Source organism: Tiliqua scincoides, chromosome 1 (assembly GCF_035046505.1).
Source record: "Tiliqua scincoides isolate rTilSci1 chromosome 1, rTilSci1.hap2, whole genome shotgun sequence".
NCBI lineage: Eukaryota > Metazoa > Chordata > Lepidosauria > Squamata > Scincidae > Tiliqua > Tiliqua scincoides.
The window spans coordinates 129106474-129123726 of NC_089821.1; the positions used below are offsets into that span (position 1 = coordinate 129106474).

General features: G+C 40.4%; 1 protein-coding gene across 1 annotated transcript in view; it reads left to right on the top strand.

Moving 5' to 3' along the window:
- SPAG16 (sperm associated antigen 16) overlaps positions 1-17253 on the top strand; it is a 521477-nt gene that overhangs the window by 102699 nt on the left and 401525 nt on the right. Inside the window, exon 10 of the mRNA XM_066622076.1 lies at positions 1838-1968. Within this exon, the coding sequence (XP_066478173.1) occupies positions 1838-1968 (131 nt within the window). The remainder of the gene's footprint in view (positions 1-1837; positions 1969-17253) is intronic.

Sequence of the window (17253 nt, forward strand, 5' to 3'; positions counted from 1 at the left end):
GTTTTCAAACTCTACTAAAAGTCTGTTTTGGCTTGAAAGGTAGAGATTAGGCAAGTAATGGTGCAATCCTAAAGCATCCTTGGGTCAGCACAAGTCCCTTGTGCCGCCCCTGGAGGGTTGCAAATTATTATTATTAACAGTATTTATTATTATTATTATTAACAGTATTTATATACCGCTTTTCAACTAAAAGTTCACAAAGCAGTTTACAGAGAAAAATCAAATAACTAATGGCTGTAAAGCACATTTGTGCCTCCTCAGGAGCAAGCTGCGCCATGCATGGAGGTGATCTGGAGCATGGAGGCGGCTTGCACCAGGAAGGCTGCATCAGCCGATGGGCAGGGGGGGTGGAGGGCAGTCCTGGTGGCGGGTGGGCAGGGAGCAGGAGGCGGGGCAGGGACCCAGCTGTTATGTGCCACTCTGGAGGTGGTGCAAGTCTGAGGAGACCCATTGAGGCTAAAGTGGCTTACCCAGGGGTAAGAAGAAGAGTTTCTTCTTGCCTCTGGCTAAGCCTCCTGGCCTGGCTGTGCCAGTGCAAGATAGGATTGCACTGTTAGAGTATATCAAAGGAAGTACAACTCAAAAGATTTTGTACATTTTCAACCAACACTAAATATTGTAACTTGCATGTTTCATTCACAGGCACATTAACTACAGTTACCAAGATATGTAACCGTAAATGAAATGTTCATGCATGGGCCTTTGTGCAGGCTGCATCATGGGTTATACAGATGGAGATTTCCATGCCCTGAAAAGTGGCCTTGCTGCAACCTCAGGAAAGCTCATCAACTTGCACAGTGACCTGGATGTTCCTGTGCATACTTCCCTCATCCACAATGTCATCCTGTTATGATTGCTACAGTTTATGATTGCCAAATTTTGATTCTTGCGTCCTGGTTGGTACTGGAAGCAAACTCCAGTACTTTTGTGTGGGTCCTTGTGTGAAATTCAGAATTTTTAGGTAGGTCTGGAGATGGGACTTTGTGGCAGATAGTCTGTCTTGAAGAAACACTGTTTGGAATGACATCAGCCAAAGATACTGAGCGCCAATTTACAGGGGACATTAGTAAGTAACATTGCACGTACACCAGGATTATTTTCTTTTGTAAATAGCATTTGTGCAGGGTCCAGATTAGTCTAAGATCCAATAGTATAGCAGTAACTCTTTGCCTCCACAGTGGTCCTTCTCTGTATTAACTCACCCAACTCACCCATAGCTGTTGTTTGACAAGGGGTGAAAGCTGTCATTGGCCCTATAATTTTCTCCCTTTATTCTTTTTCAAATAGCAGTTGAAGCAGGCCCAATCCAGATTGTAATCACAGCTAGGGCAAAGGGCTATTGCCCTCATAATCCACTGCTATGGTTCCAGTCTGGATTGGATCTCCTTCCTCCTTCTTCTGTTTTTGAAAGAGAAATTAAGCCCACCTACTAAAACTATGGACTGAAGTAATATGTCGTTTGGCTCGGTGGACCAAGGATTCTTATGTTGTGCTGGAGTGCACATTCAGTTGATCCAGGGCATTCCTGGGCCTTTCTATCACCAACCTTTCTGTTACTTGAAAGTATGTCCTAGAATACACTCAACATTCTCTTGTGGCTTTGCATTGGAAAGGCACATTGGCAGTTGTTCTTCCTGAGAAGCCCCTGAGAAACTTCCATAGATGATGTAACATCTCAACAACCCTCCTTCCCATTATTTGGAATGGATTGCTGATCACATGACAAGTGAGCAATAAGGGGAAAAAAATTGTTGATAAAACTGTGATCTTCACCCAGTTTTAAAACCTGTATAAAGCCTGAGACTTAAATTTATGTTTGTATTTTTTTTTGTTCTAGGATTCAGAGTTTCCTATAGATGTTCAAGTGAACCCTTATCTTGCTCGTGCAAAAGAATGTGTGCGACCATTGAAGTCTGGAGTGTACAGGCTGAGCAATACACTGAAAGTCCATGATCTGGCAGTGAGCTGGTAGGAACTGTCTGATATTGCTTATCCAACTATTTGGTCCAAGATTACGCTATTTAAAAAGAAAAAAAAAAAACCTAATGTGGAGAAAGCCATAACTCTGCCAACTATCAGAAGCTTAAGCATAACAAAAAATTCAGTCCTTTCGAGGTGCTCTGAAATCATTTAGATCAAGTTTGGTCCTTTGGGGAGAAGAAATGCAGGTGATGAGGAGATACAACTAGTGAAGATGTTTCTGGGGCCAGTTTCTCCTTTATGTGATCCTTGAAGGTGCGAATGGTCATTCCCCCTCACAGTTTAAAGTAGTGTGTGTGTTTGTATGTATTCGGGAGGAGTATGTATTCAGAGAATACAACCTTTTAAGATCTTCCTCCTCTGATGCCAGTTTCCCCCTTTTAAAAATGTGATCAGTTTCTCACTAGTCTAGTGCATTTGATCTTTGTACCATAATTAATTTCATCTTTTGTTATCCTATTTGAAGGGATAGCTACAATTCTGAGCAGTAGCAACTCCCCTCTATGCTCCAGCTGAAACATAAGGTAGAAGCCAATATTTGAATAGTGTTAGGGTTCAGTTTGTGTGTTCCTGTGCTGTGCAGTTTACATCTTGCCTTCTCACATACACTCTTCCTAACAGTAGTACCACACAAAGGGTCTTGAGGGACAAGAACCTACAGCTCCACAACAGCCCACAAAGAAGGTCTGCTGTTGTGGAGAGCTCTGCATGAGTTCTGGCAGCCTAGATCTGTAGTTAAAAGTATTGCGTACCATGATGTCTTTTTTCCTAGCTCCATATTTTATTAATCACATTTTTATACTGCCCTTCCTGCAAGGAGCTGAGGTGGTGTACATAGTTCCTTCCCTCCATTTGTCCTCACAACAACCCTGTGAGTTAGGTGAGGTTGAGAGAAAGTGACTAGCCCAAGGTCATCCAGAAAGTTTCATAGCTGAGCTAGGATTTGAACCTGGATCTTCCAGTTCTAAGACCAGCTCCCACACCATCTTGGCTCTCAGTTGCACATAGAGCTAGGAAAATATAGTCACCTTATGATTTCATATTTTTAAACTAGAGTTTTAGACTGCTGCAGTTCATGCAGTAATCAGTGAGATTGTTCCTAGGTGGTAGTCCTTGTAGTAATGCAAGAGCTTCCACCTGAAAGCAAACATGAAAGGAGGAAGTGCCTGCATAAAACAGATGTGGGCACTTCTCTCTACTGTTAGCTACACAGATTTGCTCTCAAACAGGAGCTGGAGCCACCATCTGGGAGCAAACCAGGTTGGGTGGTAGCAGTTCCTTCCCTTTCATCCTGAGAAAGTGGGAGGAGAGAGGACAAGCTGTGGAAGATGGGAAGGGAGGAAAAACTGTGGAAGGGGGCCAGTAAAAGAAAGTGTGCACAGGGGCCCAGTGGACTTTGACCAGCCTTTGGGTCTGATGAACTTTAGTGATGGTCCTCTTTCTTCCCCAAGAGTTTCAGAATCACCGGTACTTTGAGCTGGAATTACACAGTTTAGCACCAGTCCATTAATCCCTGTATGATATGGGGATGGGATGGGATGGAGGGAACTGTGCTGTGACAGGTGTCAGAATTAGAGTTCCCTGTACCACTGTCACCTTTGCATTACTTCCAGGTCTATCAAACCAAACAGAGTGAGTACCATAAAAGTAATGACCACTCTTGCCTTTGAAGCAATAAAAGTCAGCAATTATCTGAATCTGTTTCACACATATTGGAACTATAAAGCATTCCCCACCATTGGACCACTAGTTGGCAGGAGGCAGGACTAAGATTGGGCTGCCTGTGTCTAAGAACGGTTAGGGTAAAAGCATATACGTTGAATCACAACAGTTATTTTTTAATTCAGAAGCTATTATCTACTTATAATGTCCATGTTTTTATGGTACATTCATCACAGTGTATGGTGCTTTTCACATTGTATTGTTATGTGACCCTGAAATTGAGGCAGTCATTAAATACATAAAAATAAGTAGTTTTTTCCCCCCTAAAAATCTTAGGTGAACTGAATCAGTATGTATGGATGTATAACCCCTTTCCCCCCGCTCCCTCACATGCTCATACATTTGAATGTGTGGCTAATATATCACTTTGGAATATTACAGCATTTTAAAACAAATTCTAGATCCCATTGATTCCTACAGCCCTGGTATATGAACAGTATAAAATTAATGTCAGTGAAACCCCTGTCTGAAATAGTTTAAAATGTCAGCATTTTCACTGTGACATTTGAAATATTTGATTATTGTAAAAACCTCACTCACATGTGTCTTTTTATTGCTCTCTCTCTTGTTCTGAACACGATTCATGATTATGGCATTGCATTCATCTGTACCCTATATGCCCTCTTTGTCCCTATCTTCCCACTTTTAAAAACAAAGTTGGCTATCTGTATTCTGGTAGAGAAAGTGGACCATCTCTTACTAATGGAAGCTGGAATAACAGATTTACCATTTATTTAGTCATTTCTGTCCAACGTTGTATACATACAACAGTGTCCAAATGTGTACACCTGTGGGGCAGGCAGAAATGGTTAATGCAGTGAGACAAGATATAGTAACTGGGAAGGAGCTATAAGCCCTAGCCCTAATGTTAAAATAGGCTAACATTGTCCCCTCTTAAGGTTTATAAAAAAGGCATAATTTAGAAGCAGAACAAATATTGTTTTCCAAAGCATATTACTTTCAAGCACAAAAGCACAATAAAAAGTGAATTGCAATATTCAAGAATGTTTCTGCTTTTATGTCAGATATTACTACTGAATGATATATGTAATTAAGGGTGTATGGCAATATACTGCTTTTGTAAAACTTTGTGCATTTATATGGAGTTTTTAAATGTTGCTGAATGTAATAACTTATGCTTTCCAAGTATTAGGGCATATAATGAAATGTTACCAAAATCTGTTCTCCCCCTCCCCTCCTGGCAACAGTTGGTAGGAATATAGAGACTTTTTGCTAAATCTGCAGTACAAATGTCTGTTGTTTTGGGGAATGGGTTGAAAAAGGCACTGGGAAGTTTATATTGCCAAGTGTTCTGCACTTACTTGTACAAAGGAGAAGCTGGAGTTTGTGCAGAAGGTTTGGTTTAGACTTCTGGCACATTGGGCAACCTCTGTGGATTTGGTTGTGTGTGAGCGTGATCCCCTGAAAAGCTTTTAAAAGGGTGGAGATTGGAAGTGAGAAGAATTTCAGTGAATTGTCTCTTATTCTTTCATTCAGACTTGAAACAGCTTAAAACTATTATAAAACAACTAGGATAGTCAGTCTTAACTCTTTTTATGGAGTACATGGCTGATAACTTTTTTTTTTTAATGTTGCTTAAAGTCAAGATGCTTGTGTAACATTTTGAAATATTCACTCAGATTTATTTCCAATAACTAGTTTTTTGTTTTTCATTTTAATAACACAGATTTTAAAGATTTTGCGGCAAGTAGTAGCTAGCAGAGTGGTTAGCATACCTCCTGATTTGCATAAAATGGGGTGGACAAACTTTCAACTTTCGGGATCCTGGACCTTTAACAATTGTGTAGCAGAGAGAATTTCAGCAGGTGCAGCTTGTCATCTATGAGATGACAATTCTCTCTTCTATACAATTGTTAAAGGTCCAGGATCCCTAAAGCTGAAAGTTTGCCCACCCATGGCATAAAAAATGGGAAATAAGAGCACATACCTTTTGGTGGAATCAGACAATCTGCATTTAAAGCAGCAGGGTAGTGTCTAGAAGACTAATCTGTGAAGCTATGTATATTAAGACCCCTTCCTATGATGTATTCCCATAACATATTGCCTGATGGGTTTTTGGATTATTGTTCCACTTTTAGTTATACCTAGACATAAATGTGACTGTGAGACTAATGGCTGTGTTCATTCCCTTTTCCTGTTGTCTTATATAAAATATTTTGCAAAGTTTCCTGATATACTTACAGTGCACAAATTGGACAGCTCAAGCTCAACCCAAATCACATTATCTTTAAACCTGCTGAGGTTTATCACTATATGCTGAGGTTTGGCAGCACTTGACGTAAGCCTAGTGGCTGGCAGGTAAATTATTCTATTAAAATATCTCAGTACTCTTGTCGTCAGTGGCTCTTCATGTCTGTGGGTACTACTTGCTAGCATGCAACATGGAAGACTTGGTGTTTATTTTAGTATTAAAAATTATTGCTCTGCTTTGGAGTCTTCATCAGTTTCATAAATAGTTTAAAAACTCCACAAAGAGTTTTTTGCGTTCCTGCATAGCAGTAATATTTGAAAGGTATGCCAGTATTTTCAGGTATTTCACAAATATTTACAGAGTTTTATTATTTATTCTTAGGGATTTATCGCATTCCTTTCAGGATCCCAAAGGGCTCCTTTTACATATGTGTACAAAAATGTAGGCAGAGAACCCACATGTAAACATGATGATGCTGCCATTTTGGAATGAAGTTAAAATGTGTTTGTTTCAGCTTTAATTTTATGTAGAGACATGCCCCCATATCCGTGGGGTTTCTGTTCTGGAACCCCCTGTGAATACATGAATCTGCAGATATGGGAGGATGCCTCCAGAGGGTCTTTGAGCCTAGCAGAGCCTGCATGTGTCCGCACATGGCCTCTGCTGGGCTCAGAATGACTGTAAAAAGAGCAAAAAAGCCCCCCCTTTTTTGCGCAAAACCAGAAGTGATGTTTTTGTGCCTTTTGAAAGGCATTATGACTGCCGGGGAAGCCCCGGAGGGCTCTTTTTACTGTCATTCCGACACTGGCAGAGGCCTCAGGTGGACACCTGTAGCCTCTGCTGGGCTAGAAGAACCTCCGGAGGCGAGGGAACAGAGCTCCACACACTTCTGGTGGGGATGTGGAGGGGCACAGGGGGCCCCATAGATCTCTGATCCTTGGATAAGTGAAACTGTGGATACAGGATCTGCAGGTACAGGCCCCCTCTGTAACTGATTTTTTACATTGGTTCTAAGTTTGGCTGGTTTTGGACAGTGCTGTTTACATGTATTTTTTAAAATTGTTATTTAGATTTTGTTTCAGTATTTGGTTTAGTTTAGTTGATTGTGTAAATTTTAGGCTTTTTATAATGTAAATCAATTTTCAGCCACTTTGAGTTGCCTTTCAGGTTGGAAAAGTGGGAATATAAATGTTTTAAAGAAAGACATTTATAAGATTATCTAGGATTACCTCATAGCTTAAATCTGTGTGTATTAGGGCTTATGTAAATTCAGTACGTCCATTTAGTACATTCATCATGCTTCATGGAGAATTTGTCTATTATTTTCTGTGAAGAGGCACTTGTATGTGTTTCTACCAGAGAATGTGTATATTGAGTGACCAATTTATACAATTCTAGCAATATATATATTCTCTAAAGCCTGTTGAAATTGCACAAATTGGCTGGAGAATGTCCAAAACCCAAATGAGATATGCAAGTTCCTCAAAAACTATTATGCCTATTGGCCAGGTATTCTGTACAGTTGGCTCTTTGTACACTGTGCCTCTGTTCTCCATGAGGCACAGTAAATATGCCCAGGTTGTTACATACTGGTCGTGCCCAGGAGGCTTCCTGAGACCCAAGGAGGCTGTGCACAGCTTCTCCGGGCCTTGGAACACCTTCTGGTGGTGTTAGAAAGGCTACTGTGGATGACTTGTGCATATGTTCCATTGCACACTGGTGTGTAAGAAATTACTCACCTAAAAGCAAATAGTGGCTATGTCTAATCCCCTCAAGCAGTGTTTCTCAAACTGTGGGTCAGGACCCACTAGGTGGGTTGCAAACCAATTTCAGGTGGGTCCCCACTCATTTCACTGTTTTATTTTTAATATATTAGACTTGATGCTACCATGGTATGTTACTGCATTTGGGGAAATGTTACAGACATGTACTTTTAACAAACTACTATATATATATATATATATATATATATATATATATATATATATATATATATATATATATATATTCTTTTAACGATGATATTCAATGGAACTTACTCCTGGGTAAGTATGGGTAGGATTACAGCCTAGGATTGTTAAAAATTTTCCTACTTGATGATGTAACTTCTAGTCATGATATCTCTTCCAATGGGTCCTGGATGGCCGATGGTTTTTCATTCTAAAAAGTGGGCCCCAGTGCTAAATGTGTGAGAACCACTGCACTAGAGTAGTGGTTCCCAAAGTTCTACTTGGACTTTGGGACTGTAGTAAATATTTATGGGGGTGAGGCAGGGTGGCCCCAATAGCACTACTATAATCGTGGTGGCACTTTGACCAAGAGGCTTTTACAGTACTGGGGAAGGGGTCGTGGTAGCATCTGAGAGGGTCCAGGAGGCTTGCAGACTCCTCTGTGGGTTTCCCTGCTGCTGCAAGTATCTCCAATTGGAAATCAGAGCTATTTACTGCAGTGAGAAGCCCCCAGTGGGGGTGGCAAGCCTCCTGGACCCTCCTGGAAGCCGGTGTGACCCCCCCCCCCGGTACTGTAAAAGCCCCTTGGTCCCAGCGCCACTGCAGTTGTGGCACCCATTTCTGGCCCACTCCCCTTCAGGGGGAATTGCCCTCTTCTGGGTTCCCTGGTGGATTGTGACCCACCAGTTTGGGAGCCACTGCCCTAGAGATAACAGAAAATCTATCAAAGAATTTTTTGTTTACCACTACCACTAATGTGGAGATTGGGGTGACAATGTTGTTGCAGCAAGCAGCCGTGTGAGTGCTGTCAGTAGGAGGTAGGTGAAGCTTTGTTGGCTTGGCCTTTTCCCATATTTAGTATAGTTCTGCCCACACTCAGGACTTTTAGTTGGAGTTGCCAGAGTATAGCCTTTGCAGACTCTGGGCCAAATCCTGTCCAGTTTTCCAGCACGGGTGCAGCTCTGCCAATGGGGCATATGCTGCAGCTTGCATTGGGGGGGCAATCATGGAGGCCTCCTCCAGGTAAGGGAACATTTGTTCCCTTTCCTCAAGGCTGTATTGTAGGTGCACTGGTACTGGAAAGTTGGATAGGATTGGGCCCTCTGCCTTCTTCTTTAGCTTCTCTCCACCCCTACTCCTGGTGGCTCGAGACTGTATCTGAAGCCTTGAAGCATGCATATTTCTTAGCCTTCTTGCACTTTGATATTGAAACAAGGCACGAAAACTTAAGTGATTCATTCATTGCTTAGGGCTCATTAAAAGCTTGACTGTTGAGATTTTACTCCAAAACGTAAGTTCCAAAAAACCTAGCTGAAGAATTCACATTTTCAACAACAAATGTTTTGTTATATCAATTCAATATTTGTACTTCTAGGTTCTACAGAACATTAAGATGCAGATACTTTTTTTTTTTTAAAGACAAGAAAACCCTACAAATCCACAGGATGCTTGCCTCTAGCAGTGTTGTAAGGACATATGATTGCATTTTGAATTTGCAGGATCATTCTTTGTAACTCTATGAATATATCATGTATTTTCATCTTAGAAGACAGTTGAAATGTGCTTATATCTGCCTGGAGTGACTTAATGATGTAGGATTGGATTGTTACCTCTTGCAGTAAAAACTAAGGGACACATTTCTCTCTTCCAAATGGCTCCCTGGACAGCTGAATAATATATGCTTTTTAAAGGCAGAAAGATAATTTCTTTCTTCTCTGATCTTTTTATCAAAGCTTCCATCAAAATTAAATGTCTGCGAGTTTAGAATCTTTTCCTTCTGTACTTAATGTTTTGCTTCTCTATGTGCTTCATATCTGAATGTTGATAGTGAACTTGTGGTGAATCTCATGTTTCTATTTTACTTCAGATTGTATCAGTTGTTGAATTTCAAAAGAGGTATTTCCTGAGACTCTGAAGGCTTGTAAGTGTATTGGACTTCATGAATAGTAAAGATGTCTTTCCATGTAGCCATTTTGAAAACATTTATGTAAACCCCTGTAGACAATCCACTGGTGCAGAAATCTAGTTATACAGTCATGCAGTTTCACTGAAATTTTTCTATTTCGGTCTAAGACTGCTGAGAAAAAAACATTAATAACCCAGTGAGTCCTGACAGATTTGAATTCTAAAAAGTGGGTCCCGGTGCTGAAAGTGTTAGAACCACTGGTCTAGGGAATGTGTTCTCTATACCCTAGAACTACAATTCGCAAGTGCCGCTGAAAGAATATGCATGAAGACATGTGAGCATTTTTTTCCCTTTTTTGTTCAGCTTTGTCTAAGATTTTGTTTAAAAATGGCTTATAGAAATAAATGCAATAATTAGAAGTGAGAAAAAACAGTAATAATGAAACAAAAATATATAAGACCACTTTCTGCACTTCACATTTTTGGGAGAAAAAACTAGGAATCTATGAAAAAATTTTATTTGGTTTTTATTATTTAATTGGTTACATTGGTAATGACTGTGGCTGCATCTGCTGACAATATGCCACCTATATCACCTACTTAGTACACTTTTAAAGCGATTATAATTTATAATTATAATGTAAATTTTGAATAAAAACACATAACACAGCTTTCTGTATTTCTGATTTTTGGAAAACACTGGTAATGACTGTGGCTGCATCTGCTGACAATATGCCACCTATATCACCTACTTAGTACACTTTTAAAGCGATTATAATTTATAATTATAATGTAAATTTTGAATAAAAACACATAACACAGCTTTCTGTATTTCTGATTTTTGGAAAACACTGGTAATGACTGTGGCTGCATCTGCTGACAATATGCCACCTATATCACCTACTTAGTACACTTTTAAAGCGATTATAATTTATAATTATAATGTAAATTTTGAATAAAAACACATAACACAGCTTTCTGTATTTCTGATTTTTGGAAAACACTGGTAATGACTGTGGCTGCATCTGCTGACAATATGCCACCTATATCACCTACTTAGTACACTTTTAAAGCGATTATAATTTATAATTATAATGTAAATTTTGAATAAAAACACATAACACAGCTTTCTGTATTTCTGATTTTTGGAAAACACTGGTAATGACTGTGGCTGCATCTGCTGACAATATGCCACCTATATCACCTACTTAGTACACTTTTAAAGCAATTATAATTTATAATTATAATGTAAATTTTGAATAAAAACACATAACACAGCTTTCTGTATTTCTGATTTTTGGAAAACACTGGTAATGACTGTGGCTGCATCTGCTGACAATATGCCACCTATATCACCTACTTAGTACACTTTTAAAGCAATTATAATTTATAATTATAATGTAAATTTTGAATAAAAACACATAACACAGCTTTCTGCATTTCTAATTTTTGGAAAACACTGAAATCTGCAAAAATAAAAAGTTTTCTCCCAATAATAAATAAACCATTGTGATTTTATTTAAAATTATGTTTTAAATAATTTCAGTATTTTCAAAAAGTTATTTCTTTGAGTGTTCGTTGACAATTCAAATTTGTTTTCCAAAAATAGATTGAGCTGATATGAATTCAGACATTACCACTTCAAATGCTTTAAGACCCAATTTCATTCTATCAGCACAAATACCTTTTCCACAACAGAAAAGCAGGGCCACTGCCATACATTTTTGGGCTGCTACCACAAGTGCATGAGGCATGGTGCACACTGCAGTGGCTCCTGAAAGCTCTGCCACTGCTGGTAAGTTGATGGTAGAGGCATATTGTAGGCAGTGATTGGGAGCGAAAGGGTGGATCTTGTGTGTGCCAGGATCCTATACCCTGTTTTCCAACCTGTCCCACCCATTTTCTCTCCTCGGATTACACCAGAGATGTAGTGTATATATAGGCTACCAAGAGGCTTATGCAGAAGTAAGTAGAAAATATTTTGGCAGGCCTCCTGATTGTACCCCCACCATTGGATGCAGCACCTGCTCTGTAAGCATGGCTACATTGTAGATAATGGTGAGGGATAGGATTGGGCAGTAAGCCTTTTCTTGTCAGGAAGGTACTCCAACTCATTGATCATTTTGATTGCTATTTTAAGACAGACTTGCAGAATAACACAGGCCAACACACATTTTGCTTCCTTAAATGTTACACCAATTCCTGGGTATATTTGGGTTACCGATTCCAAAAATGGCATCTGTTTTGCCCTATCACATCTAGTTTTAGTATATACTATATAGATATAGTATAGCCTCTTTAGTGAATGGTTCAAGCAGCTTCCTCATGATGAAGCCTACACCATGGCTAGTCAATGGGGCTTACTCCCAAGAAAGTGTGGAGAGGATTGTAGCCTGAGAGCCCAGTCCTATGCCTGCCTACTCAGAAATAAGTCCCATTATAGTCAATGGGGCTTACTCCCAGGAAAGCGTGGATCGGATTGTAGCCTAAATCTCATGCTTTGCTTGCTGGGAAGACTTGCTTGCTGGGCTGTTTTTTTTCCATAGGCTGGAGCACAGAGAACCTGCACTATCTCAGTCTGAAGGGGGGAGATTGGGAAACACTCCCTGGTTTTTTTTAAAGCAATCCTCTCTGTTGCTACTGCTGCTGCCCCTGTGTGTTTGTGTGAGTGAGCGAGTGAGTGAGTGAGAGAGAACAGTCAACAAAACCTTTATTAGGCATAAACATTTGATTGGTGGAGACTCTGTACAGAAACCATAGGAGAGAACAAACAACAAACAAACAAGTGAGAGTGCTCCACCTTGCTTCAGCCACCTGTTCTGGCTACAGAAGTTTTTCCCCTTCCCCTCTTTGCTGGTTCAGGGGCTCCATGAGTCTTACTGTTCCTTCCAAAGGGGAACCTCTTCCATGGCTCCAGGTCTATTTCCCTGCCTGTGCAAGGCGGAGCCTTTTGTAGTGTTTTGGGCTACCTTGAAATGGAGCGAGACACCAGCTCAGGGCAAAGGAGGCAAAGGTGTGTTCGACTTTGAATTCCCCTTACCCGATTTTCATTGACATAAATCTGCAGATAAAAAATCCGTGGATAAATAGGGTGACCCCAAAAAAACAGAACCTATAAAAATTTTATTAAATCCTACAAAGGTCCAGTAAATTTCAAGAAACTTACTGGACTCAAACTTATTGAGTTTGAGGAAGATTATTGTTCCAATATTTCATGCACAAAGTCAACTTGTATACCCTGAAAGAAAAAAGAAGAAAAATTAAAATTAACAGTTTTATTCAAAGATTTGTGGGTTCTGTTTTTTGGGGGTCACCCTGTAGGTTGCACCTGTAATATGTGAAGTGGCCCAATTAAGTGGCCCTTAATTGAGATTAAGGGCTCAATCCTATCCAACTTTCCAGCACCAGTGCAGCTGCAATGCAGCCCTGAGGTAAGTCAACAAATGTTACCATACCTTGAGGAGGCCTCTGTGATTGCTTCCCCACCACAGGATGTAGTGCATGCCCCATTGGCGCAGCTGCATCAGTACTGGAAAATTAGATAGGATTGGGCCCTAAATTACCTACTGCTCAATTGATGAAACTTTGTCTTCAGTCAGATTATTAACTTTAATGTCAGTTTAAGAAGAGGAGACAGATAGCTAGAGATTTTTTTTGTTATTTTGATGCTAAAATGCCTCTCAAATACAGTCAATTCTGAAATATGAAAGAAAAGGTTAATGCAATTTGCAAAGTGTGTTATGGATAAAATACCGTAGTTGTCATATAATATTAAACTTGGTGTCTTCTAGTACATCGGGGTGGGGGTAGGGAACCTGTGTGTTAGCTTTTCTCCTTTGAAAGTAAAAATTTAACTCATAATGTATCTGTGACGTGTTTTAAAAGGCATTTTACTAGTCCCAAGGAGAGTGATACTTTTACCTCTGGATATTGAATATGATGTGCCTTTTAGAATAACAGGCCTGTAGCAATTGTCTGTAAATAACCATCTAGCATAAATCATTCCTCAACAAAAAGACTTCAAAAGGAAACCGTAGAGTGAAATTTTGACACTAGAATTTGTCAGAAAATACTGACAAATGTATTCTATTCAATTCAATTGTATTATATTCAGTGTGGGTTTAATTGGAATAGGGAGTTTGTCACCTGTGCTGCTGCTACTGCTCATCAAAGCCCTCTCTTTCCTCTCATACTCCCTGCCTTTCTACCACTCTTTCTCTTTCTCCTGGCCATGCATCTCACTCTCACTTATGTTTTGAGAATACAAAAACTGGAATTGGAAGAAGGAAGCATGGACGAGTAGAGTCCAGTATGATGGGTCGGAGCTCGTTCCCTCCATGCACCACTCCTCACTTCCTTCTTTGGCCACAGCTTCTGGCATTTCAAAAGGGGGATATGTGGCTGGGAGGAGGAGAAAAGAATGATAGTGGAAGCCACTGCAAGAGGGGCCAGGAGCGGAGGGGAGGCTACTGTGGGATGAGGGTTGGGTTCAGAGTACACTTGGAGTCAGTGGGAGGAAGAAGCCACTGGGGAGGTAGGGTTGTGAATAGATGGTGTTCTGTATGTCCAGGGAAAGGAGGAGAACCAGGGGAAAGGGCACTGTCTGTGTGCCAGGGGGAGTGAAAAGTGATCAGACATTCTGTAGGTATCCAGTTGATCAGGTATAGCGTGATGTATCACTTCACAGTATCAATTAATGTGAGGGCTTGCTGGTTTTGGCTGGAGTAGATTCTAGGTGGATTCATTAGGAGTTCCGTAAGTGTGACATTACTCCAAAAAATGCCCTGTTCCTGGTAGCCACCCAATGTATGCCACAACAAACAAATCTGCCGGTCTTTCAAGGCACCAAGACTTGATTTTCTTTTTGCTGCAACATCTGAACCTGATGATCCTCTGGATTTGTACAACTTTGCCCCTTACCATTGTCACACTGATGATATTATTGGTGTACTTTTTTTTTTTTTAACTGAAGGGCTTTTTTCCAAATAACTTATCAAGTGAATTATTTTCTGAACTACATGTTGTGTGTGTGTGCACGTATGTGCATATTTTCAACTATGTGTAGATTCCTGGTTCTAAAGGAAAGAGAGCTTGGCTTGCTGTCGCCTTTGCAAGGACTTTCCACTACTGCAGTGACAAGTTGCTGTTCAGCTTAAAAAGCAGCCAGTCTTCTTTGCATTAGGACTTTCCTATTAAGAAAATAGCAGGTAGGGCTCCAGCTGTGCACATCGTTCTCTTCTAGTTGATCATTACTCTTTGACTCCAGGACTGTATTGAACTTATTATTTTGGATTGAAGTGTTCGTAATTATTCCATCATCTAATATTTCTGTGTAATAAAACTAGCTTGGATCCTTAAAGAAGTTATCAATTCCATGAGTTGACCAAATGTGTGATTGCTGGAAAATATAAGTTTCTCACCAATGCAGAAACATTAAATGTAAAATTGACTGCACAACAGACACAACCTTTTTGGGAGGAAGGCAAATTCCTTTAGGTTTATGGTTTGGAAGTTTGAAACGAATCTTCCTGAGCTCATCTCACCTGCTGGATATTTCTCAGTAGAATTCTTTCCTAGTTTGTCATCCTAAGACTGTCATTCTTTAAGCCTTCAGAATAATCTCCCTGGAGATTGCCAACATTATGGCTTTAACTGTCTAAGTGTGCTCAGAAAGAAAGTGAGAAAAATTTCTTGAGTCATCTTGAGGATAAATGTATTAGGCTTTTTCACAGCAAAAATCTACCATGCAAAATGCCACATATTCTTTGTCAAGGTGACAGAACTTGTCACTCTTTGAAATGCATATAGACTTTTTAAAAATACTGTCATAAATGATATAATAGTAAGAATATGCAGGCTTTTTTGTCTGTGAAGTATTTTGTGGTCTCTCTGTAGCATCAGTGTTCTCTTTCAAACAACAAAGGTGCCATTATGCTGAAATGAATACTTTGCTTTATTACAGAGTTCTCAAATAAGTGGCAACTTATAACCCCAGTAAATGTGGGGCAATATTGAAAATGGGTTTATGTACAAAGTGGATTCTTCTTGTTTTCAGTGCATTTTGGTTGATTTTGGCTATGTGCAACTGCTAGTTTTCACATGTATCATTTTAGTCTATGCTACCACTAATTTACATAAATGAACCCTACTGGATCAGAGCAAAGGTCTGTCTGGCTTTGGGTCCTGCTTCACACAGTGGCCAACCAGAAAAAACCCATAAGTAGCTTGAAGACAAGCACCCTGGCCCACTTCTGCATCCCAGCAATTGGTATTCTGTGGTATATTGCTAATGCAGTCCCTGACTTGGGGCCCAATCCTATTCAGTATGTGCCAGCTCACTGTCAGTGCGCACTGTTGCAAATGTGCCATAAGGCACATTTGCAGGTCCTAGTCCTAGTGGAGCATCAGTACTAGCCCAGTACTGGGCTGGCACCAGTGGAGCACCGGAACTCCGTCGCTCAGCAGTCACGCAGACCACCGGGCAGTGGAGAGGTAGATGGGGGGGAGGCAGGGAGGAGGCATTTCAGGGCGGGGAAAGGGTGGGAGGAGGCATTCCAAGGAGGCAGAGGGAGGGCAGGGAGAAGGCGTGCTGGGGGGAGGGAGCAGGGTGGAAGGGAGGCAGGACCAGTGGTGCGAAACTTCACCAGATCCTGATCCTCTGCCCAACACAGAGGCTCTAAATTCTATGCCAGCCCTTGCGTTGTTGTAGAATTGAATAACCCCATTTTCGGTGCTGCTGCAGTCCTACATGCCGGGCAGCTGAGAATTGGGCTGCCCTAGCATAACATTGTCCTGATTTGCACTTTATTTCCAGAAGTGATTGCAGTAGAATTTACTTTTGTGCCACCTTAAAAAAAAGTACCAAGAGCAATATTTAAAATGCCAGGGAAGGAGACATTTCCATGTAGATGTATTCAATTTTCCAAACTGTTCTTTACTTTCTCCTTATGATTCTCCACTGAAGGCAGCATCATATGCAGTATTTTGTACTTGTTTTCCATTTGTTTCTTTTTCATCTATACCTTTCTGGTACTGGGATTGATATCCTAATTGGCAGATATGTGAGTGAGTGTGAAAGTGAGTGTACGTGTGTCTCTCCCCTTAACCTGCCATCTGAGCATTCCAGTTTATTATCTTTTAAAGGGGACTGTTGCTTATGAAAATGTATTCTGTTCTGGAACACCTGGTGAATAAAAAATCACTGGATACCAAATCAGTGGAAAAATACCTTTAAAGACCCACTTCCAGGTTTCCTGCTCCTCTGTTGTCACTCCAGAATACACTGGTATAGCTACTATACAGCATTCAGGCACTAGATGGATTGAATAATGAAATCTAATGGAATGAAATTATACAGGTGGACCCTCGTTATTCTCAAAGCTTCCGTTCCTGGAACGTTCCTGGAAATATAAAATATGGAACGTTCCTGGAAATATGAAGTGAAACGAAGTCACACAAAATATGGGATGCACCGAGCTCCGAACA